The sequence below is a fragment of the Scaptodrosophila lebanonensis genome, unplaced genomic scaffold, assembly GCF_003285725.1.
Source record: "Scaptodrosophila lebanonensis strain 11010-0011.00,11010-0021.00 unplaced genomic scaffold, SlebRS2 tig00000043-arrow-pilon, whole genome shotgun sequence".
In the NCBI taxonomy this organism is placed as follows: Eukaryota; Metazoa; Arthropoda; class Insecta; order Diptera; family Drosophilidae; genus Scaptodrosophila; species Scaptodrosophila lebanonensis.
In genome coordinates, this window is record NW_022060545.1 from 709,553 (window position 1) to 735,877 (window position 26,325).

The window sequence follows — 26,325 nt, forward strand, 5'->3', positions numbered from 1 at the left end:
CGCTTGTTTTCCTCCATGTTTGTGGCTTGTTCCGAGTTATACTTTATTTGTTGCAAGTGGAATTGCAACGGCGAAACTACAACTACAACTGTCATTGCCATGCCTGCTGCTTCCACTCGCATATGCCCTTTTCCACTTCAAGAAAAAGGAGTATATATTATAAGTTTGTCGGGTTCATTGTTCCGATTGCGTAAAATTATGTGCCTTTTGTGCACTTTTCTGCTCGTCACAGAGAAATAAACTATGAAATAAGTTCAACTGACTGCTAAGTACTTATACATGTACATATCTCCCGCTGACATTAAGTTCATCAAGTGCAGCAGACATTTGCAATGGGACTCTGAGCTTAACTAAAATTTAAACATTAGTTGAACTTTGAACAAATATGGGTGCTTGTTGAAACGCAATTCATTGCTATTTCTAAAGATCTTAGCTTGTTTTTTAAAAAAAAAGCTTTTACAAACATCCGCTGAGGTACAGCATGGTTAAGCATGGCTCGAAGACTGTTATTTCATTTTGTATTTTTTATTTTTGTGAATTCTTGTGAGGATGGATGTTAAGTTTTTAAAGAGTTTGAAATATTAGACATATTTTCCATATTTCCATTTTTTTAAGAAGCAAGAGTGTAATAAGCTAAGCCAGTACTTACTTTGTAATAATAAACGTACACAACTGCGACATTAAGATTTGGCCAAAGAAAGTCAAAGCTGTAAACAGAGATAAAATATTTTTCAAAATTAATTCATAATTATTAATTATAATATAATCATATAATTATTAGAGCAATTAAAATACTCGTACTAATACAAGTCCGATAAATAATAAATACTACTTACAAGCTAATTATATAGTTGTATAGTTTTCCCTAATATTGGGAATAGTTACAAATTTCTTTGGCTTTGTGTTTATTTTACGTTTTCCAGTATTTATTTATATATTCGAGACGACAATTGATTTGTCATTTGAGTCAGCTATCTTTAAGTTGGCAAATATAGTAAAGCGGTTGGGGAGACATTACAAGACCGTACATTTTTCAAGATAAATAATAATAATAATAAGCAAAAAGAAAGTCAAATTATTTTTGGGGTGCTTTTATATTACCAATACCCATTTAAAAAGACAGAGCACTTCTCAATAACTTGTTTATGAAAGTATTCATTTTAAAACTGATTAGATTTGTAAATAGAAACACTTATTTAATTCAAATGCAACATAAACTTGTTTTTATTTTTACAGCGTAAGTGCTATCTTACTTATGGATAAGATAATTCCTGCGCAGATCTCGAGTCGTGTGCTTAAGCCATAATCACATGTATTTGTACATGCATTAAAGATTCTGCCACAGTTTATACGCGTATGTCCTATATCACAGATTCATGAAGTTAAAATATAATAACATTAATTCCGATTATTCCATGACCATAACACGCTACTCATTCACCATAAAGTGAGCGAGAAAAAGGGGGAATGTGCACAGAGAGTATGAAAATGGCGCATTACATTCTTGAGGTGTCCTTTATATTCCCTTTTTAAAGCGCAAAGCTCAAGTGCGTGCATTTGCCGCGCATTTGCTGCCAGTTCTAACTAAGTTGCTCCCACCACAGTCGCTTTCAGGGCGCATACACACATACACACACATACACACTCTCACACACACACACACACACACACACACACACACACACACACACGCATTGTAAGTGCTCATATGGTGCTGAACACGGTGCCTAGCATGTGTAAAGCATGACAACTGACGTTGCTGTTCCCGGCATTGTGTGGCTGTTGCAGCTGCTGCTTTTGTTGCTGTTGTTGCTGCTGCAACATGTGCATGGCACATGGGGCCGACGCCAAAGCCAACGCCAACGACAGCGCCAAAGTCAGAGCCAACGCTGACGCCAACGCCAGATGCAATGGCAGCAGCAGCAGCAGCATCGGAAGTAAGCAAGCAAAGCGGCGGAAATGTGAAATCAATGTTGTTGTCGTTCTCGACGCGAGTTTTGTTGTTGTTGTTGTTGTCGTTCTCTCAGCTGCAATTGTAGTTGTTGTTGTACTTGTAGTTGTAGTTGTTGCTGGCACTTCTTTTGGCCTGGCACTGGCTGCAGTTTTAGTTCTCTCGTCTGCTTAACATTGAAAATTGTGGGCCATTGTTGTCACTGTTGTTTGTCGTTGTTGTTGTACATTTGGTTGTTCAGCAGCCGTTTGTCGTGTCTCTTGTACTACGTTCTTGTTTGCATTGTTGCTTTTGTTGTTGTTGTTGTTGTTATTATTGTGCATTTGTGCTTGAAGCGAATTATGAAAAATGCATAAAAGTTTTTTCTCCTTTTTTGTACGCTTTGCATTGCAAAATGCGCAAACAAAATAAACATGCACACACACACATGCCTTGGCACACACGCATGCAATTATGTCTGATTTACAAATACTGACACACTTGCTTAGACACACCCACACACACACACACACCTCCTTTACTACTCGCACCCACTTATTTGCGTATGCAAATTTATGATGCATATTAAAGCAAATCTTTTGAGCACCCGCTCTCTAGCTGTGCTCTCATTTCTTCTTTGCTTTGTTTTATTTGCATGATACTCTCTACCCTTAAATGGTATATAGTACTAGGTCGATTGAAATATAATTATGCTACAGCTGGATGAAGAGCAGCAGAGGAGTTGAGATTAAAGTATTCTGTAGGTCTCTGGAACTTAAAGAGGTAGAAGGAAAAAACATGTTATACAGACTTACCATCATATATACGATATATTTACATTATTTTACCATTATATTAATAGTTTTCTTTAAGTTTAAAAATATTACATGGCTTTCTCCATATCGGTTGACTACCTTTTTCATCTTGATACAAAGAATTTTATGGTATTCTGATAAATTCTAAATTTATTTTTAATTTCTTAATATATGTTTGTCAGAATATAGAACCACTTCTTAAAAGACGTTTGTTTCTTTACATAAAAAACCTTAAATGGTTGAACAAATTTATGGATGGATTAATGCATTTGTTTTTCAACAAAATATAAAAAATTGTCGGTATATTTATTATTGGATAAATTTAATGAAATTACGAGTATCACGTAAGTTTATTTTCATTAAAATATCCTTTGTTTTATAAAAAACTCTATCAGAAAGCAAACAAACTTCAAATGCAGCTTAAATTATTTTATTAATGACATTCAATTATGTCCATAAAGGGCATCTGATAGTCTGACTTACCCAACTGCAGCTCTCTCTTCCTTGTTTCTATTTGTATAATGTGCCATTTTTGTTATGTGCATTTTTTCTACCTCTTTTTCTTATCGTTCATTTTATTTGTTTGTTTTTTTGCTGTTTTTGTTTTGCTGTTTATGTTTAGTCTTTTGTTGTTACATTTTTTGTTGCTGCTGCTTGTTCTGCTGATGCTGTCCTCTTTATGCCCCTTTAGGGAATTTGCATTGAGGTGTGTTGATTTTATTTTAATTCTTCTTTTTTGTGTACTGTTGTTGGTGGTTCCATTATTTTTTTGCAGTCCGATTTTTATGTTGGCTTTCGTTATTAGCTTCACTGCCACAACATTTTTTTTGACGTTGTCGTAACACGCCGCTTTTCAATTTTAATTAAAAGTTTTTGAGGCCGCTGCTTGAATAATTTAAATACATTTTTCCCATTAAGTAGTTGTGGGAATACTAGTGCGGCAGGACCTCCGCGTCGAGGTTGTTTTTAATAACAACAAATTTAATTTTAAAGTGCTGCTTTTTCGTAGGTATTTACTTAAATTAGTTTAAAAATAAATTATTTGTTACTTAAATATAAAAAAAATCAATAAAAAGTATTTATTTTGTTTTTAAAAAATAAATTTTTCAAATGAAATATTTAGCATTGCTTTAATCATTATATGTTAATTATTTAATGAAGAATAATCAATCCAACAAGGGTTATACCAGAAAAACGTGAAATGAATTGAGAAAAAGAAAGATTCTTTCCCTAGAGCTAATTTTTACATGTTAACAAAACGTGTAGAAACTGTGATCTGGTAAGGCACAAATATTTTTTTCCCACCTAAAGATAATACATATACTCATCCATTATCTCTCGTTATTATGACAAAGCTTTGAAGAACATAATGGTGCTGCTCCATTTTTCAATAATTTATTTTCTTTTGCGACATAGAAATTCAAAAAATTTAACTTGTGTTAAAAGTACAGGGTGCGCCATCTTTTATGTCGGTATGTAAACATTGAATATCTTTGAAAATAAACAACCGATTTTCAAGTATGAGATATTTTTATTTAATTTAGTTCTGTACAATTTCTTGAACTGAGGTTTTCAACACTGGTCTACTCAAGTCAATCGGTTCACTAATGTTAAAGTTATTCAATATTTACATACCGACATAAAAGATGGCGCACCCTGTACTATATGAAGGAACTTTTATAGAGTCGCCACCTATTGATTGAATTGAAATGATCTAATCATTTTATTTTAATGCAAGAATTATGTATCCACAACTGAAACAAGAGAGAACGCTACAGTCGAGCAAGCCCGACAGTGTAATACCCTGTACCCAGGTAAACTTCCGTCACTGAGTTATATGCGCCCAAAAAGAGGAAGAAGAAGGGCGAACTTGTTGCAGCAGTTTGTGGGGGTTGTACTGGAGAGAATTTGTTTTGCTAATAACTTTTCTTAGAATTGACCGAATTGGATAAAATGTTAAACAACAGTAGACAATTATATATAAATTATGTGTGCAAAATTTGGTTTAGGTAGCATTTGAAATGTGGACGCTATTGACGAAATTCTGTAGCGGGGGAAGGGGGGAAAAATTAAAAAAAAAAAAATAAACTCGTCCTTTCTCGGACCTAGGAGAATCTGGATGCCAACTTTGGTTATTCTAGCTTTTATAGTTTCTGAGATCCTTGCGTTCATCCAGACGGACAGACGGACAGACGTACGGACGGACGGACATGTCTAGATCGATTTCTCTCGTCGTGCTGATTCAGAATATATATACTTTATGGGGTCGTAGATGCTTCCTTCTTCATGTTACATACTTTGCACAAACCTAATATACCCTTTTTACCCTACGGGTACAGGGTATAAAAATATATGTATTCATCTATTCGTGCTGATAGACAGCTTCCAATAGCAATAATACTCATAGCTAAGAAGCCATTAGGTACTCAAGAGTTAAACCGAAAGAATGCGATAAGACCAACGCCCTCAGCTGCAAAGAAGGAAATGACACATAATGAAGTATGTACTATGTATGTAGTATGTATGTAGTATGTATGTATGTACGTATACTTATGGAATTAAATAATAATGCGAGAATTGTACAGATAATTATAAATAGTTTATTTGATATTTATCACAACAACTACTACTCTACATTACCCGAATACATTTATTCTCTGAACATTGTTGAGCACTTCCCGATAGCCGTTTGTACTAAGTACTACGTACTCGTATATCTGTATGCGTAGCTGATAAGGCGAATGGCACTGAACACGACTAGCACAGTTACAATGTTGCTGCTGGGAGTGGGAAGATGTGACGAATTACATAACGAGCCGCGACAATAGCAATGAATATTTGTTGGACCAGCCGGGTCATTGGCCTTGACTTCTCTGCATCCTTCCTCGTACGCTTCATGGATATGTTCCTGCTCCTCCCAGATGCGATTAATCAGCTGATGCGTGACATTCTTCTGCAGGGCACAGCCCCTCGTAATGGTTCTATGAATTTCGCCATTCTGGAGAAGTAGTGTAGAAATGGTTTTCACGCACATCGTGGAAAAAGGACAATCGATTGCATATGCCGATGATTCTCTGAACCTTGAGCACACTAAAGAGCTAATAGATTCGTTGTCGATAACTCGTTTCTCAAAGGTTACGGAACATTGGTAGCACTGATAAGCATCAGATGCGTTAATGGTCCCGAGAACTATGTCTATGTAGAGCGCGCACAGCAAAAGAAGGGGACTGTTTCCTCTCCAGGGTGTGCTCGCCATGCCGCTTCTCTTCAGTGGATGGTGAGGTTGCAACTAAAAAATAAACGCGTTCTGCCGTCCGAAAGACCGCGCCAAGTGTTCGCTTTCTGCGACAAAGTACTACTTAAGATTTAATTTAAATACTACACAGTACGACAAAAGCAACCATTGCGTGGTGGTAGAGGGATATGGTTAAGATGGAATATTGTTTGATTATTAAATGAGTGTTTGTTGCGTAATGCGGATATATATAATATGGCTTATGTACGATGAAATATTTTTATTAATTTATTTCATCGACAAACAATGCAGTCGATGTTAAAGAAAAAAGGAAAAAATATACAATAGAGAACTTAAAATAAATAAAACTAAAGAGATAAAAAATCCTATAAAAATGACAAAAATATCTAATAACGAATCCGACACGGCCCCGATTCACAGCAGAGAGTATTCAGATACGTTATTGGCCCTATCAAAAAAGAAGTGGAGATGAAAGAATATAGCAATAAAAGATAGAAGAAAACAATTTAAAATTAAAATACTTAAATAATAAAAGATAAAATATAATTAAAAATTAAAGATGAAGAATCACTGACCCGTGTGACTTATTATTAATATTTTAAAACCATATTTTTTAACGTTAATTTACTAACAGAAAGAGAATAATTCGAAAAGTTACAATTTAAAACAAAACCAAAGTATATAAGGTTTTATACGTACATACATCTTTTTTTCAAGATAATATATCTTTTAATTTCAAAAAAATCGTAGTAAACATTCGATAAACTGCTACCTTTGACTTGAATGTTGTTTTCAAACAGATCTTAAGTGAGATTTTCCTATAACTAAAAACATCTATATTTTGTTACGTTACGAAAACAGAACCACTTCAGCATTGATTTTGAAAAATAATTAAAAATATTTTTAAATCGTTTAAACAATGACCAGTATAAAGTAATAAGAACTGTACTTGCATAGAACTAAAATCATGTTGCTTTGTGTTACTTTTAAGCCGCTTATCAGGAATCCACAAAAAAAAAACAAGAGAAAACATTAATTTTGGCTTGACCGACCGCTGCACAATCTAGAGGTTTTACAGTTATAATGACACACATTTCTGAAATGTATTTGATAAACACAATAAAGAATGCTTAGAACTTGTTGAATTGTCTACCCATTTGAACAGTCTTTATTTCTATAGAGAATTTGAAACGTTCTTTCGTAAGAGATAATCTTTATTTACAACACATATGATAATAATACAATAAATATATTAACAAATCTTTAAAACATAATATCAGGTCTAGGAAGATAAATTGAAATCTTCTATGTTATCATAAAAGCTAAAATCGTAATGCCTTAGCTCATCTAAATTTGTAATATGTTGCTCTATATAATCAAAACTTTGCTGATATTTTATTAAATGTATAATACGCAGTCTGCTATTCGATTTGCAGCAGTCTTTTAAGTCATCACCACTTATTTTTATGCCCAATTTGAGTTCTTCAAGATGCTTTAATTTACACAAATGCTTTATTTGCCACGTTTCAAAGGGTAAGAAATCTAGAATGCCAAAGATCGAGAATATAACATAGAAATTCTTTCAACAAAATACATACGACTATAACATATTTCCAGGGATTTTAAATTTCTTGAATGTTTCAGTTCCCGTAGGACTTTCTCCAGTACGACTGAGCGACTTAGATTGCTTCCTTTTATAATAAGCCGCTTGTTCCATTTGCTTTGAGAAGCAACTAAACCTTTTAGATATTTGAGATCTACATAGAGTTTTTTAATATCCTTGGCGATTATCGGAAGCATTGTAAGTTTTCCACGAATATTCGTTTTCTCAATACGAAATTCCCGATAATATTGCTTTGCATATTTATGGAAAGCTTGTTGAAATCTAACGCAGACTCTGGCGAACTGTAATTGGTCCCATGTGTCAAGATATTTCAGTATGCCAGAAAAGCACCTATCATCTAAGTTTACAATATTTAGTTCACTCATCTCAGACTAGGTAGTCACACCAGTAAAGTCAGAAAGAAACTAATATTAATACATTTTCTTGAACCCACATCGGTTTTAATTAGACGATGAATACCGAAAACAAACCGCAAACATTTCAACTTTTAAAAACAATCAGAAATATTTCGAGCATTGCTCACTTAACATGAAAGCTAAAAATATTGCTTCGTTTAATCAATTTTTTTAATAGCCAAATTTACTAATAAGAATTGGCCAAACCCAATCTATTCGTTCTATGCTTTTATAATGCTTCCTTATATAGTCCGAATCTGGTTGCTTATAGCGTAAATGCAGGACCTTCAAGTTGCTGTTTGCTTTGCAGTATTTTTTTAATTTTTTCCCACTTATTTGTGGCCAAAGCTTTAGTTCTTCGAGCTGCTTCAAATATTTAAGGTTTTTTATGTGCCAGACCTCATCGCTATGCATAACTGAAATAAAACAAAAAAATAAAAAAAAACTGTAGATAATCCTTTTAAAAACCAATACAAGCTTTTCAATACAATTAGCAATGATTTCCAGGCATTTGATTTCGTTCGACGTTTTTAGTGGTTCAAGAATTTTCTCTAGTATTTTAGAATGTTGAGTTTGTCGATTAGGTATTCGAATTCCCATAAATCTGCTCTTTTGAGGACGTATGTGCATCGCATGATGTAGTTCGGAAATGTCAACAATTAGATTCTGTACATTTCCGGCCACAGCAAAGTATAAAAATAGCTTCGCTTTAATATCGGGCTTTTCAATTTTATATTCGCTATATTCGTCCTTAGCATATTGGTTTAATATTACGCGGAATTTTAAACAGACACGACCAAATCTTCCAAGATCACTAATAGAGAGATATTTAAGTATACCGTTAAAGCACTCATTATTTAATTGAAAAATGTGAAACTCGCTCATGTTCTAGAACTGGGTACGTGCTCTTGGATAAATCAACTAAGTGCGAATGCAATCAGATTTATATTTGTAAATAAGTTTTCAATTCAGGTATACATATAAGCAATTGTTATAGGTTATATAAAAGGGTTGAGGTGACTGTGCAAAATAGAAATAAAAATGTAATTTTTATCAGAAAATAATACATAAATCCAACTAATTTCAAAAACCACGTCACCTAGTTACGTTCGAGCTTAAGCTGATTAAAATGAATCTTAAAAAAAGGAACTTGTTTTATTAATTTACTTATTGCTAAAATCTTAAATTAATTGTTTTAAAAATGTAAGCAAAATAAATGAAGTATTAATTGGTCAATATAAACTGGGATACAATTATTGATTTTATTTTTAAGTTTTCGTGCAAATCGGAGTATGATGCAAACAATAAATAACGTGCTTAAAATCGTAATAAAAATTGAGTTGGGTAGTAATTTGAAAGTTATAGATATATCCCATATTATTTTAGATCCACTAAATACATTTAAACTATATATGATTAGGATATACCATAAGGATGTTTTGGCAACGATCGGTTCAAAAACCATCGAATACTTTGATGTTCATTACTATAACGTAACAAATATATGACTAGATATTTATAAATTTGTATAATGAATAATTATAATCTGAAGTTCCAACAAAATCGATTTTATAAGAGATAGTAACGCAGCAGATGCCAGAAAATGAAAAAGTTCTCGTCTGAATTTTGCAATAATATTATAACATTGAATTTGTATTAAGTGTATATTCGTACGTTTGCAATATTTTCTTCATGTTGACGAACAATTAAAATTGTTGGCACCACTGCTGATATTGCTTTAAAAACCATCTCATTTGTAAAGTGATTCGATGGCATGCGAGGTGTTTTATCACAAATATGGCAAACATTTTTACCGCTTAACTCTTTAGCTAAGCCGCAAGCCGGGCCACTAACAAACAAGAACAACAAACAACAAACTATTACAAACATCTAATGCTGCCACAATGACAAAAAGTTTACAGAGCAACATACATACAGATGCACATAGATATACATACATACAAATATAGTATATAGGTATAAGCAGACTGCTTATCCTTATCGGTGCGAAAGTTTTACAGTGCAGCCAAAGTTTCGTGTTGACCAAAAAGTTGGCACGCTGCTGCTTATGTGTAATTTTTTGATTATGCCGAGTGAAACAACAAAAGCCTAAATATACAAACAGTTGAGACACACACACATACACACACACACACGCACAGTCTAACGGATACATACATATGCGATAAGTGTGGAAACAGAAAGGTTAACAAAATGTTTAGCCAAGTTCAAGCTGCGCATAATTTTTTGCTCAAAGCACAACAACAGCAACATCAACAAGAAAAACTCATTTGTTTCAATTTGAGACGCTTTAGCAGCAACAACATGTCGATGTTGTTGTTTCAGCAGCTGCTGTTGTTGTTTTTGTTGGTGTTGTTGTTTAAGGTCTGTGGCTTACCTTGCTAAACTAAGCTGCAAACATTTGCCTTGTCGCCAGCTAAGTACTCAAAATTGTCAGTGTCTGTGTGCGTGTGTGTCTCCCACTGTGTGTGTGTGTGTGTGTGTAGCCGCCGGTAAGTATGCAACACTTTTACTTTTCCCCTTTTTTTTGCTGCGTCTCTTCTTCGGCGTGTGAAAACATGCCCCAAACACAAAAGCTGCTTAAAAACAACAAAAACAACAACAACAGAGATGCCAACAGCATGGACAAAAATGTAAAATGTTGTTACATTTTTTGTTTTTTGCCATCAGCTTTGTGTGTGTGTGTGAGTGTGCGTCTGTGTTTTTGTGTGCGCTGTCGAAAAATATTTTACACCTTTACACAAGAGCACAATCTACAGGCACTTTTAACTACCGTTACGGCACGCGGACTTCGTACTTCGTAGTCCGTACTTCGACTCGACTCGAACCGACTCGTCCCTTGGCTGCTATCTCGTTCTGGCCAAGCGGCTTCGCCTCTTATCTATGCGGCAACGGGCAAAATGGCAAAGCCAAAACACAAGCAACAAGGTAAACATTTTGTGGTAATTAAGAAAAATTACCTTGCCCAAAAAAACCAACAACAACAACAGGCAACAGCATCAGAGCCAAAGTATCCAGCCAACGTAAAGTAGCCCCAGCCACAGGCTGCACGAACAAGGAGACGAGAGAATGGACAAATAGATAGAAGGACAGACATACAGCCCAAAAACCATGGTCAGGGCATCAGCTGTGCACAGCAACGTAAACAGACACACACACAAACAGACATACACACACACACACATAGAGAAAGATATAAGCACAGAGACAACCATAGAACTTGTCAGTTGTCAGCACTAGAGTTATGTACGTCGATTCACATTAGTTCGAAGGCAAGTCTGTTCCGAATTTCATTTAACTTTCAAATTTTCATTGCTTCTCGGAATTCCGCAAAGTGTCAACATTGCAAATGTTCGGCTGTTGGGTTAGTGGAAGTGAAAGTAAAATACTGCCTGCCATATTTCAAATCGCAATTCCAACGGAATTACTTCTCAGAGATGGAGCCAACTTATTTCATTATTTCTAGTTTCTACATCAGATGCTACAACTATTGTTAAAAAATTAAGTAAAAGAAAAGTGCCAACTAATTAAGAGCATCTTAATTATATAAATATAATAATAGTTTCTAGATATTGTGCGTTCTTTATAAATTTTTATAATGTTGAGTCTAGATTTACAGATTTTTTTAAACTTCTTATTCATATAAGATATATTAAATCAATTTAATTAAATGCTTTTTACAATCGTTTTTTAGAGATCAAGTGCTCAAAATTGACTGAAAAGAAGAATCCAATTCGAAATTTATGAAAGCAATAGAACTATTAAGCTATTTATTTTTCGACCATTTATTCCTCTCTATATAAACTAAATTACATACATATATTTTTTACCCTTAAGATCTACATCCTTTTCCATTTTATAGACTTAAAATAGTTTTTAATAACTTTAATTATTTGAGCTGATATTTATTTCGTTTTATTATAAAGAATTAAAATTTTTGGGATAAACAAAACGCGTTGACAGCAAAAATAAGCATCTCCAACCGGGAGGACTATGAAAGTGAAATTGAAAGATATTCATACATGTATATGAATATTCTTTCCAAATATAAGTGAACAATTAATTATAGTATTTCATAAAATTTGTCATGATTTTATATTTTTCGCTATACCTGCCATTATCAGATGAACTATATTGTGAAGATACAAGATCTAGCTTATATGTAGTTCCAGGATCTAGCTCCTTAAAACGAACTTAGCCGGCAGAGCTCTTGCCTGCATGCCACTGTTTTTTCTCCCATTTCTTCCTGCTCTACCACTTGTTCGTCTCTCTTACCTTTTGCGACTTTTCGGTGTTAACTTTAAATTAGCAGCAAAGTGGAAAGTGTTGTCGGTTGGCTTTTAAAATGTTCTGCGGTGTATTTTATTTATCATGAAAAATCTCTTGCTAGCAATTGCCTGGCCCATCCTTCCTTCCAGGCAACTTACTGAAGACTGTATTTTTAGGCTATGGCGGCAAAGTTATAAAATAATGTGTAAATGTTCGGACTCGCTCTATCCGGTCTGACTTTTTATTTTCCTTCATTTCTATTTTGTCTAATTTACTAAATGTGCCAACGTTGTCCTTTATGATTATTTTTCGTTTCTTCCTTGGTTTTCCTTTTGTCTTTGCTCACTGGTTGTCATAGTGCCCGGCTTATTTGCATTTGTCGTCCGACAGTCTCTCTGGCTGTCAGTCTGTCTGCCTGTCTTTGGCACTAATGTGTGTACATTTTCTTAATTAGTGGCCAGGAGAGGGACGAAAAAATGCTCCAACAATGCTTAGGGCATGGCACATTTGTCGCAGATATGCTGATTTATATGAGCGATAAATATTGTAATGGGCGTAACTTGTCGGCCCGTTTCATAAATTTTGAGTGCACACAGTCGACATCTGCAGGTAACAACTTTGTTTGAGTCCTTCGCATCGTCATTGTTTTATTGTCATTCTTCATGGAGAAGCTTTCAAATTATGCATAGATAAATTTACTGGCATTTAATTCTGTTTGTTTTTGACGGCATAATTAAGTGGTAGACCCAAGTGTGTGGGACTGGGTGGCGCACTTTGTGAAAAGTTCGTTTTACAAATGAAAATGAATATATGGGTATTTGCAAGAGATGAACAAGAGAAATGTAACGCCGTAAGTAAACTAAGCGTGTGACTTAGGGTTGTTTATTTAAAAAGTCAAACAGTTTCCTGGGAGTGTGTGTAAATTACTAATTACTAATTACATAAAGGCAGCTCTTACCTAATCGCTTAATGTGCATTTGTGCGGAAAGAGTAAATCACAAGAAAGTTTGATGAAGTATTCTAATGTTTATCGCTCAAACTTACTTTCAATCGCAATACATTTTTACATATCTCTAACAAAACCCTTCTCAAAAAAGTTTGCAGAATTCAGTTTCTTAAATGTCAAAAAATATGAAGGACAATAGAGGACAATAGAAAATAAAGCAATATAGCTTTAAAGACCTTTTAAACGTGAGTTCCTAACATTTTAGTTTTATATAAAATTAGGAAAAAAAATTGTAATAATTATTCGCATATATCGATTTGAAGTTAAACAGCAGTGTAGTTGAATATATTTTCAATGTCCAGCTACCAAACAAGACGTTGGTCCTAGGTATTTGGTTAAACTTTTTGTTACTATTATTAGAAGTAATCAATCAAATGTCAATCATCTGTTATTGACAACAAATCCAAATGTAGATTTGCCTTTCTGAATTTGAGCGTAACCTTCTCACAATTTTCATCGTTTTCACATATAAGTAGTTAACCCAAAATTAAATCATGTCATGATAATCACGTTGTACGTCACAATAAGCAGCAATTACAACATTTTTACGTTGATTAAGTTGCAGCTGCTGAGGCAATCAGTGGAAGAGGCACCATGATTTAATTAACAAATTCAACTAAGCGCCACATAACCGCTTGAGTCAAAAGCATATACGTTATTTCATTAAGAATTATTACCACAATCCTCCATTTTGTGAGCAGCGCCAGCACCAGCAACAACTTATATTACATCAAGTGCGGAATTGCACCCACGGGAGAGGATGGCGACACTTGACATGCCGAGACTACGACACGAGTCCCCTACCAGATCCCGCTATGAAGCAACCCATAAAAAAGACTCAAGACATTTACCGCTGTCTTTTTGACTGCCAGCGCTTGTTGTGCTAATAAAATCAAAACTGATTACCACATCATCTTCAATGCGCTACGCGGAGAAAAGAAAAGTTGAGCCAAGTAGAGTGGCGTGGAGTGAAGAGGAGGGGAAAGGAAAGGAAAGGCAGAGAGAGAGAGAGAGAGAGAGCAAAGCGAATCGAAGCATGCATATCATATTACTCATACGCCACGTTATACAATTTACTTACAACGTCAACGAGCAGAACGAAATGAACGAAGCGTGGAATGAGAAGAAGCGACAAAACGGCAGAATGAAGACAAATACATGGTAGCTATGTTTGGCACGTGTCTGTGTCTCTGGCTCTTTCGCTGTCTCTGGCTCTGTGCCTGAGTGACTGACTGAGTGACTGAGTGATGGGTTGTCTGAGTGCGTGCGTGCCTGCCTGCCTGGCAATAGTAACAGAAACAACAACAGCAACAACAAGGACAAAGGCAGGAGCACAAAAAAAAACAATTAATTGAGTGGGTGGCGCTGTTGTTGTTGTTGTTGTTGCTTTTGGTGTTGCTCCTTCGCATACCATTCAATGTGTGTGGCATGGCAAAGTGCAACGGCAAAAGATAAAACGCTTTGCAATAGCGCAATAATTTAATCAAATTTGTCACTTTTGCAATTGAGCAACGAACGCGCAAAGAACGCACAGCATCAGTCGCCAACCGTCAACGCTTTCTCTATTGTTCAGTTCTCGCGCTGTTGCGATGGGATGTTGTCGTTTAGACTGACGATTGCCAAGGAGTTACGTCGAGTCGTCGTCGAGTCTGTCGAACACGACTATGCAAGGTCGTCACAAATGCTGTCATTTCACCTTGCGTCTGAACAATTTATGAATGGGCATTGGGAGGCGGCAGGTTTTACTTTGCCTATCAAGAGCCGAGGGCCGTATCAAAGCTGCAACTTTCAATTTCAACCAATACAGCAAATCGAATCAAAATTCTCAATGATCGCTATTAGCAAATGTGGATACCATGTCTAGAATTGATTCATCTTAACCAGAAGGCAGTCGCGTTAAACAAGATCAAATATTTTGTTAAAACAAGAAACAGCAAACGTTAACTAACTTTAATTTTTTAATAAGCGGGACCAATGTAGGATCAGTAGTCATTGTAATAAGTGAATACTCAGACGACACACCCTTTTTTTCGTTGCTAATTAATTGAATAAGACTACACGTCTAAGTCATAAAATGAGCATAATTCATATGCATTTGAAAAGGCTTTAAACTTAAAAAGTGAGATTCTTGGTTCGTTTTTAATCCTTTACCCGACGGATAAAAGGTTGTACTTGTAAAATGCAAAAGGAAGTGGTATTGATGTCAGTCCATATGAACATCGAAAACTTTTTAGCCAAAACAGATTTGGACACTAAGCTTTGTATTTATATTGTATATATCAAAATTTATATCAAGGTTATTACAAACACTATATAGCTTCATTGTTTTAGCAACTTTTGATGCATAATGAAAACTTTCTTGTTTGCTAAGAAAATTATTCGTTTTACTGTTCTTTATAATATTCTAAAGTGTCATAAAACTCAGTTCATTAAATCATATATAGTTGTTATAAGAACATCTCTGAGCTACACCATATAGCTGTAACCAAAATGATTGGTACAACATATTTGTAATTAAATGGCTGAATAGAATTTTGAAGAGTCTGGTTGGCACGAGTTTAATGTTGTAGTGGTTTGTTCTCCATTTTTTCTATAATTTTTATTTCCATTTTATTAAATGGCGAATTCCATTTTATTCCATTGAGTTTTAGGGTGCCGAATTTCCATGACACTCTTTTGCCTAAGGCTTATGTTAATGCGATATAATATTGTAAATAAATATGCTATTAATGTTATACTATTTATACAAGTTGTGACACTTCATTAAATTGTTGATTACTAATTGCAGTTGCACGAAAAATACAATTTAGCTTCGTTTTGCATATTTTCAAATATTTTTAATGCACTATGAAAGTTGTTTTATTTTACATTCTAGGGTGGTTTTAAGGGTGGGGTTTTTAGTTTGCTTAGTTACATTTTCTATTTTATGAACAGGAAGTTCATTCAACTAACGCCTTTACAATAATTTATTAAATTCTATGCCAATTGCGGCATCACAGCATTATTGTAAAACACCATCGAATTGTCTTGAAGTTACATTTTTGATCTGACATACATATTTTTAAATTAGATTCAATAATAGATGTATGTAATCTACATACTTGCATATAGTAAAAAATATATAATTTATAAATATTAAAAAACTTGTATAAGTTAGTTAAGTATTATGTTAGGTTTAAGTTATTAAGCTTTATGCGTTTTATGGTACAATTTTTCCCGCTTTACACTGTCGATTTTTGTTAACCATTTTTCCCATTTTGTTTAATTAAGTAGAAAAGGCTAAGCTGCCTGTACTCTTAACATTAAGATATCCTTATCTCACTTGTTAATTGATAATGTTTTTAAGAAATGTTAACAAATTGAAATTAAAATATTTAAAAACATTTAAGTAATGAATGTTTCACAAAGATTCATAATATTTTTCAAAAACGTTACGAAATCAAATTCTTTACAGGGTGCCGTACAGTTTTTTAAATAATATTTTCATAATTTATTAAAATAGATATAGTATATTCTATAACCAGCCCTCGTATTTACAACGCACAAAGGTGTGTACATATTTGGAATTACTTGATGAAGGAGGGGTCTTGACGGTCTCGATTGAAAAAGGCAAGCGCATTGCATTCGCGTTTTGTAAATTCAATTTGAAATGCGCTTAACGCGCAGAAAATTACTTTGCAGGCATGTGCAGGAAACGCACAAAGTTGGGGGCGCTCTTTGCTATTACATATTGTGTTGTTGTATTCCGCACGTCTATTGTTCAGTTGACGTTGGTCTTGGACGCTTAGCAAATATGCAACATACCTTTTGATACCCTACAAGTGCCATTATCAAGGGGCACACGCATCTGCCACCCGATCCCGCTGCCGTTGCCGCTGATGGCCAAACAAATGCCGTTGCCAGCTGGCTAAGCGGTTTGTCAACAGGGCACGCTCCGAGGGGCTAATGGCTGATGGTCGCTGGATTGTGTGGGCAGCGGGCAGAGGGCAGAGGGTGGTGAGGGGGGCCGGTTCGTCGGGACAGCGAATGTCGTTGTTGATGACAACAACAGAAGCAGGTGGAGCAACAACTACAGGGACAACGACTCACCTGAACGTGCGACGGAAGTGGCGCAGTCAGCATTGGGTGGCAGCTGACATTGCCGCTACCTTTCGCATTGTTGCTGTTGTTGTTGCTGTTGTTCTTGTCGTCGCTTGGTTAAATAAAATTTTAAAGTACACTGCACGTTCTGGGTGTAGGCTAAGGCTGCAGTGCGATCAATGCTTTTACTGAAATTTTCATTATGTTCGAAGAGCATTTTTAATGAGAACATTTTTTTAGAAGATTGACATTTTACAAAATGAATTCTCAAGCGTGCTCTAAAAGTCAATGGATTTAAATAAAAAAAAACAAATTTATGAATGAGTCTGAATGAAACATCGTAATTAAATTGAACTTTTTTGCATTGATAAGTTATCTCTCATTTAAACATATTTTTGTAATATCAGCTCCATATGTAAAAAATATTTACAGATCTGACTTAGAAATATAAGTGAGAAATATATGTTTACCTCTGTAATAATGTAACTTTTAATAACAACGTTTTTTTCTCTTATAATTTAACTCCGATATACATTTATTATTTATCCAATAAATTATTTAAAAATTTGCTTTTAATATAGCTTTAAATTTCACTCAATTTTCAGTCTTCATAAATCCTTCAAAATTAAATTCAATATAAAAATGGGAAGGAGGAAGTGAGTCTAAGTCATAGGCATGAGACTGGAACAATAGTCCATTTACTATTAAAAAAAGAACGCACGGAAAGGCCAAAAGTATCCTAATTCCAGAAAAATATTCAAGTAAAATATTATAGTGTCTACAATTCTTATTTGGAAACATTTTAAGTAAATTATTAGGAGCTTATTAGGCATGAGCACTCGCCAGGGTTTTGGTTTACTTCCGTTTATTTAAGAATGACCTGTTTGTGCTAGATATGATTATTTTTTGATTCACGTATACTCATTAGTTTCCGTTTTAATTTTCGAATTTTTTCAAGTGCATTTCCAATGACCACGCATAGATCTATCTGTATGTATGTATGTGCATAAAAATTTATTTCGCTATGTTTGCGAGGGCATTCATTTTTATATTTTTTCATTTGGCTCCAAACTATTACCGTTGGCAACGAAAAACGCCGCTAAAATTGCGAAAAATTTCTCAGTTACGCGTGCACGTTTAGACTCGTGACGCTTTTGCGCAAACACATAATCCACCTGCCGCTCACCCACTCCTCTCAGCAGCCGTGCCACTTTTCAGCAGCGTGCGGCATGCGGCATGCAGCATGTCAGCAGCTAGCGACTATTGCAATGTTAAACATTTTATCAACAGAGGGAAAAAGCAAATGCGCAGAAAAAAAAGAGGGGGGTGCAGATCGCAGAATTTTTATACAAGAATCCAAAAAGCGCACACAAAACGGAAAGGTAACAAAACATGCAGCCAGTGGGGTGGGAATGGGGGGTGGTAGGTTGGAGTGGCGCTTCCACTCTGGTATACATGCAACTTCTATATACTTTATTTTTGTAGCATCAAAAGTTGAAGCAACGTCACCAGTTGGCCCCATTGCTGGGGCACATAAAATTGGCGCTACTTTCAAGTGTTTGTGTGCCCAAGCCCCCTTGCGGCACTAACCTCCTCCGACCCAACCCCATCCCTATTCCCAGCAACACACCCACCCCCACCCCCACTCCCACCTATCTGCATCGTTGCCTATGACGGGTTCGCACTGCCAGCTAGCCGAAGCATTCAACTGTGTGCTATCCAGGCTTGTGACCAGCCCATGACAGCACCCATTCCCATTGCCCCTCCCATTCCCCTCGCCAGTTGCGCTCCCTTGGCCCATGGCCTTGCCATTTATTGCAATATCAAAATGTTTCTTTTGCGCTGTAAAAATGATTGAAAAATATTGGCAATGCTTTTCATGCGCAGGCTCTAGGTGCACAAATCGACGATTTTCCTCAACTTCCTTCCGTTTTTCCTCCATTCCTTTTTTTTTCATTTGAGCTGGGGTGCATGTTAGAAATACTTGTTTGTTTTCGGCATTTGTTGTTCACACAAATCGTGATGGAAAATAAGGGCCACGCCAAGCTCGGGCTATGCTATGCAAATCAATTCAGGCAATCATAAAATACGCGTCAATGCATATCAACATTTTCATGGAAATATTTTAAGCTGTATAGTATACATATATACATAGTATATATATTCTTCTGCAATTTCTAATTTGTTCATCAGGGGAGGGGGGATCTGGCGAGGGATTTGGGTTCGTGCCACTTGTTTGTATTTGAAGTGTGAATCTCTTTGCAATGCACTGCAAAGGGATGCGATAGCCTTTTTGTGGCCAAAAGTTTTTAAGCTGTTTGTTAAGCTGCTTAGAAATTATTCTGAATGTGTGAGTATGCTTGGCTGTTGATTCAGGGCTTTTGAAGCCAACTCGTAAACATGATACGCCTCAAAAGCTTATATTGATGCGGTCAAGTGTATACTCGTAATCTGCTAACATCAAATAAGTATAATAGAATCAAATATATGCATTTTATGCACTGCTGAAGGAGAAAATTTCTCCAATGTTATAACAAATAAATAACATACTTGTATTTCGCCTTTTTAGAAACCCGTTGAAAATGTCAGTCTTACATTAAATAGCTTTTTACTTTCTTATGGAAAATTTCAAAAGCCAAACATTTAATTTAAGCTTATTAAAATACAGTTGATTGAAAATTTGATAAGTTGTTCATAAATCTAAAAAATTGCACTGCACGACACTCTATTGATTAGTTATTAACTTTACTAAATGAACGTCTCATATGGCAAGCAACTTTTTTCATTAATGGTAGTTTTGTTTGTTATTAATGTAAGAAATCATGGAAAAACGTTTTCTCGTTGCTTTTAATAAAATTTTGTTTACCAATCCGGAAACCAATAATTCATTATCCATTGACTATCGAAGGAATTATGTTTTGTTTTACTAGCCAAGGAGAAATTTAATTTAAAAGTTTTATATATTTCTTGAATTCAAGTATTATTGAAGGGGACTATTTAATTTCTATTTTTAGAAGAGCCAAGCTCTTTTATATATTTTGTAGGGATTTACAAAACAGCAGGAATACATTTTCGTCAGTATTTTTATGTATTTTTACACTACATTACCCAATATGAAGCATCATTTCGAGTTTACAAAAACTGATACTCAGAGAGTGTGTTAACAATTGTGTTAACAGAAAAATTTAATTTTTTCAAACCGAATTATATAACATATTTTACATATTTTACATATTTTTTTGAATCGTATTTGGATAATATTTTTAGAAATTTCCTTCAATAAGTAAACTTAAGTTAAATTGTTCCAGAACTGAGAATATAATTTTATAGTCAAGTTGATGTTTTTGAATTCCGATTTCCTTCAATAAGTAAACTTAAGTTAAATTGTTCAAGAATTTTAGAATTTTAAAGTCAAGTTGATGATTTATCGATCCCATTCACTAAAAATAGCTCCACTAGCAATTAAATTACGGCTTTTTAAGTTTTGTCTTGATAATAAAAGTATTTTCTACAAATATAGCTTCAAAATAATAATTTTTTTAACCAAAATATGTTACTGGCTCTTTTTGTTGCAGACAATCCTACAAGGAATAATGCTTAAGCCTCTAGTAGTGCACATTGTAACAATATGCCTGCTATTATCGATTGTTAACTCCGGTGTGCCAATTGGTAAGTCTACTAGAGTTCTCTTTATTCAATATTTGCATTCATTGCCAGTTAGAAATCTAATTAGTTTTGCTATATAATCTATACATCTATAATCTCACCAATAAACACTCGTTTAGGAACTGGTGGACCATCGCTTATTTTTGAAAACAAAGATGCGCTGCTGACGTGTGTTGTATCAGAGAATGCGGCCAATAATACAGTAATATGGAAGAAGGGTGACGAAATACTCACGGCGGGCACCGTGCGTGTCACGAAGGATCATCGCATAAGAGTTCTACACGATGACAGTGAGTAATGCGAGTTAAAAAGCATTGAAGTTAGGTACAAAAGAAATGCCCCCTTGCAGATCCCAAGTCTCCCAATTTGGAAACGGGTGGTGAAGTGTGGGTGCTTTTAATAAAGACGCTAAAGACAAGTGATTCGGGTGCCTATATATGCGAACTGAACTCTGAACCAGTACTGCGAAGCATACATATACTGACAGGTACATTTCTCGATTATTTTTATACACTGTTTCTTTTCTGAAAATTTATTAAATGCAAAGAATTTAATTTTAATTATTATTTGAATTATATTGAGCAGATTTACTTCTTTTAACTTTTGATCATAAAATAACTATCTATTATCATTGATTTTAATCAATTTTCTGAACATAATGGTGATATTTTATTTTATTTTATATTTTATTTGTATACACAGTTTCTTTTCTGAAAATCTATTAAATGCAAGGAAATATTTAAATTAAATGAAATTGGATTTAATTCTTTTTACTTTTGATCATAAAATAAATATCTACTATCATTGACTTTAATCAATTTTGTCAACAATCGGCTGATTGTTATTAATATTACTATTTTATTATTATTTATTGCACAAGATAATTTCGTAATTGAAATCGAGCTTAAATGTCGATTTTCTTGAGTTTAGTTTAATGTTATTGTTCTCTCGTTGTATAGTGAAGGAACTGCAGCCGGCATCTGGTGCGCCAACCAACAATACAGACGCTGTGGCCTCCGAATCGAGCGATGTGTTCCTCATACCACCTCCGCTCGATGCTCAGGATAATCGTAGTTTCTGGCGTCCCAGCCAGGTATTGCCACAATTGACGCACGACTTCACCGAGTGCTGTGAGCGGGCGAATGTTTCCGCCCAGTGCATGGGCTTCTGCAATGTGCACAACATACTCGACGGCACGACGGGCATAGACCCGGAGGCCTGTGAGCGGGACTTTCCCAGCATTGTGCGCTGTATGGCCGACGGCCGAAATCATGTGCCGTGCTGTGTGGAGAAGCAGATTCCCGATTTGTGTCAGGACATGTGTCGCGGCGAGTACACACCGTTCACGGACAAGCTGAAGACACGCGTCTCTTGCGTGCAGCACACACTGAGCGGCCTACAGTGCATATTGAAGGGCGTTCAATTAATACCGAGCACTCCCACAGCCGTGAGTGCCGATGGCGTGAGCGAGACGAGTGCACGCATCAGCTGGGCACCGCCAGAGAAGCTAGCCGATCGCCTCATGCACTACACCGTCAATCTGACCATGCTGCACAAGTTCGATGAGGATGAGGTTACCGGCGAGGTGGTCCACAAGGCCACTGACCCGGCAGAACAAGTCACACTCCACAATGTGCAGGCGAACCAAACTTATTTGCCGCTCGACGGACTGAGTCCGTTGACCATGTATGCTGTTGTAGTGACCGCAGTTAATGAATACGGCTCGAGCTTGCCCAGCGAGCGCCTACGCTTCTTCACCCACATCAGCGCTTCGGCCGCCGAGGCCGAGGCGGGCAATACCGACAAACAGCAGATGCCCAGTCTGCCCGATATACGCAGCTGCTGCGAGGCGAACGGCATGACGCATCGCATGTGCCTGGACAAAATGTGCGATCCGCAGAAGACCGATCTGGCCACACTGCCCGACTTTATGGTCTGCGCGCCCTGGTCCAACATTACGTTCACTTGCCTAGCCAACGAGATCGATCATACGCCCTGTTGTCGCGCACGCGGCATTCCCGCTGCCTGCTTTCCCCTGTGCGCCGGCAAGCTAACCACCCTGGACTTCAGTCTATTCAAGTGAGTGTTGCCAATTCACTTTTTGCAGCTCTATCTATACATAATTGATATTTTAATTTATCTTAATAACTCACTTGTTTTTTAATTAAAGAATATAATTAAAGATTAATACAAGCCCTGAATAAAACACATTATTTAGATTCGATTCCGGATCTAACGAACGAAACGTACGAACGATGTATAAAATCTTGATGTATTTTATAGTAATGCTCAAATCAAAAGAGGACTTAAGAACTTAAGGATGGATTAAAGATTAATACAAGCCCGGAAAAAAAACATTGTTTAGATTAGATTCCAAATCAAACGAAATACATACTATGTAAAATCTTGATATATTTTATAGTAATGGTCAGAAGAGGACTTAAGAACTTGAGAATATAATTAAAGATTAATACAAGCCCGGAAAAAAACAATATTTAGTATCAGCGGTGAAATTGGAAATTCAAGCACATTGTTTTTTTACATACCGAATCAAATAACCAATACATAATGATGAATAAAATCTTGATTTATTTTATAGTAATCGTCAAATCAGAAGAATACTAACGAACTTAACTTAATAGCTCACCTCTCTTTAAATTAAAGGATATTACGAGCCAAAGATTAATGCATGCCCTGAAAAAGAAAACATTATTTAGTATCAGCGAATAAATGGCAAATTAAAGTAAATCTTTTTAGATTTCGAAACAGACAATACTTGTATATATTCTTCAGCATAAAATCAGAAGAGCACTTAAGCTCCAAAAAAAAAGACATTTAAAGTTCTCTAACTAAGATCTGTTGTTAATCGTGGACAACCTTTGAGGATGGCAAATTTTATGTTCAAATCAATTATCCTTTGGCTAAATTGCCTTCATTTGTTACATTGTGTTGTAAATCGTTAAAATGGCTAATAAACTCACTAATTAATTTCTGAACTCCCCATTCTCTGTTGCAGATGCCTGCGTTTCATGTCTGAGTATAGCAGCTGCTTGTTCCAGGGCTATGGGGTGCTGGCCGATCCGCCTTCGAAGTTGCGGACGGTGGCCAAAACGGATAATTTTGTAATTTTAGATTGGAATAAGCCGAAGCGTCTGGCCGATACAGTCAGCACATATCATGTCAAGTTTCGACGTCTCGGCGTTGGTGATGACTATCTGACTGTGCAGAAGGTTTGTGTCACAGCATGTGGCTCTGTTGTGGTGTCCTGCAACGTCCTGCCCATCACGTTACTTGTTTGGCTAATTCATTAACTTTACAGCGCCTGCCGCCACTCATACTCGAGGGCCTCGAGCCGGATGTCTACTACGAGTTCTATGTGGTCTCAATTAATGCCTACGGCAAGAGCGAGCCTTCGCCACGTCTGATTACACGCACCCAGCCCGCAGAGCCGGCCAAAGACACGACGGCCAAATACAACATGACAACGTGTTGCCAGGCATCTGGACTCCTGCCCCAATGTGCGCCCCTCTGCTCCTACAATATACGCCTGTCGGACATCGAGCGTCTCGGACCGGCATGCCGTGCACAAATGCGTGAGTAGAGCATCCCCCTTCCACCAGTCAGCGCCCAACCCCACTCCACCGTATCCATTCAAGCGCCGCAAAAACACTAATTAGTGTCAGTTCGAGCGCATGGTCTGCCTATTGTTGTCGGTCCACCATTGGCCGACGCATAGTGTCCAGTCCCAGCTCCTAGTTGGATTTTTGTTAATTTAATGAGCTCATTTTGTATTTTGTTTTGCTTTTGCCTCGACGTTTCACGCTGCTGCAATAATTTTGGAATATTAAGTGGGTTTCTGCCAATGCGGCCGCTTCGTAGGCGCCTGCCTGCGTCTGAGTCTGAGTCTGGTTTGGATCGGATCGGATCGTATTGGGCATGTGGTGGGCATTTGTGCGCCAGTAATGAATATTTCTACTTATGCAAATCGATTTTTAGCTAATGAGTTGTATATACTTAGCAATCCTGAAAATAACATGCAGTCAGGCTCTGCCTTTTTGCTCAATGAGGTGGAAATGTGATGATGAGCGGTTGGCTGGTTCAACTTTTTACGAGTTCAGAGCCTTTCAGCAACTAATTGATTGTTTATTTTGCTACCCAACAGTTGCAGCCACAATTCAATTGGAAACAAGAAAATGCGCTGTGGAAAGTTTAGGACATTTTGATAAAACTGCCTTACAACTAGTCTTCTAACGCTTATCAAAAGGCGAAAAATTCATTCAAGAAAATTCATTAACATAGACGAATATATCCTAAACAAACAAAAAATTTAGGACCTTTTGATAAAACTGTGTTATAACTAGTCTTCTAACGCTTGTCAAAAGGCGGAATTCAGCTTCATTGCAAACAAGAAAATTCATTTAAATATACGACTTATCCTAAGCAAAAAAAAAATTGCTGACATTAATGGCCTTTATTTACAAACATGCTTATGGCTTACAGTAACAAATTAAAATCTTAAAATTATCAATAAGTTCATTTAATTTTGCAATATCATCTTTTATTTCTTTACCACAATTGAGATTTTCAACTACTTTCTCGCCCCAAAACTTCACTCCCACTGTAGTTTGAATTGTGAGGAAAACGCTAGTGAGAAGTTCTTTAACTGGAATGGCAATCGATCTATGTACGGAGCCAAAACCAAATTGAAAGTCTATACCCAGACTCTTTCCCAGGCCTGTTGTGGGGAATTTTTCTATGCACTTGGTTATATTTTGTTTATTCTTATCGATTGCAGTAAGACTGTCTCTCATGCTTGTTACTACGGTCGCACACATTTCCTCCCATTTCCTTGAAGTTTGAGCTGCCGTTTTGAATTTCGTTGCAGGATCTGTTCTTGGCTTTTTGGTACAATGGCCAGCATTCGACGCGTTCGTTATTTTTAGACAATAGTCCGCCATTGCCTTTCTGCCACACGTCTCTTTAAGCTCTATTTGTTCTTCTGTAGTCACAAGATACTCCTCCCATGGCAAGTTACTTTTTACAGAAGCTCGAGGCTCTATCTTGCTCACAGAGCCGGCCAGCTATTTTGTGATTTGTGGAATATACTTTTCGATTTGTATATGTTCAGAGAAGCTTACCACAGCAGAAAGCAACTGCAATACAAATAACCTCAACATTTCAAAACATTTATGTCACTGAACATTCCTTTGTAATTTGAATCTAAGCCAAAGTGTTACTCAAACCGTGTCGAATGCTGAAAATG

At 36.1% G+C, this 26,325-nt stretch overlaps 1 protein-coding gene across 2 annotated transcripts in view; it reads left to right on the top strand.

The window, feature by feature from the left end:
- LOC115623215 (Ig-like and fibronectin type-III domain-containing protein 1) overlaps window positions 1-26,325 on the top strand; it is a 152,444-nt gene that overhangs the window by 94,335 nt on the left and 31,784 nt on the right. For both annotated transcript variants that reach the window (XM_030517456.1, XM_030517455.1), the window contains exons 3-8: window positions 20,972-21,065; window positions 21,182-21,352; window positions 21,412-21,549; window positions 22,022-23,141; window positions 24,079-24,292; window positions 24,382-24,655. In XM_030517456.1, the coding sequence (XP_030373316.1) occupies window positions 20,972-21,065; window positions 21,182-21,352; window positions 21,412-21,549; window positions 22,022-23,141; window positions 24,079-24,292; window positions 24,382-24,655 (2,011 nt within the window). The remainder of the gene's footprint in view (window positions 1-20,971; window positions 21,066-21,181; window positions 21,353-21,411; window positions 21,550-22,021; window positions 23,142-24,078; window positions 24,293-24,381; window positions 24,656-26,325) is intronic.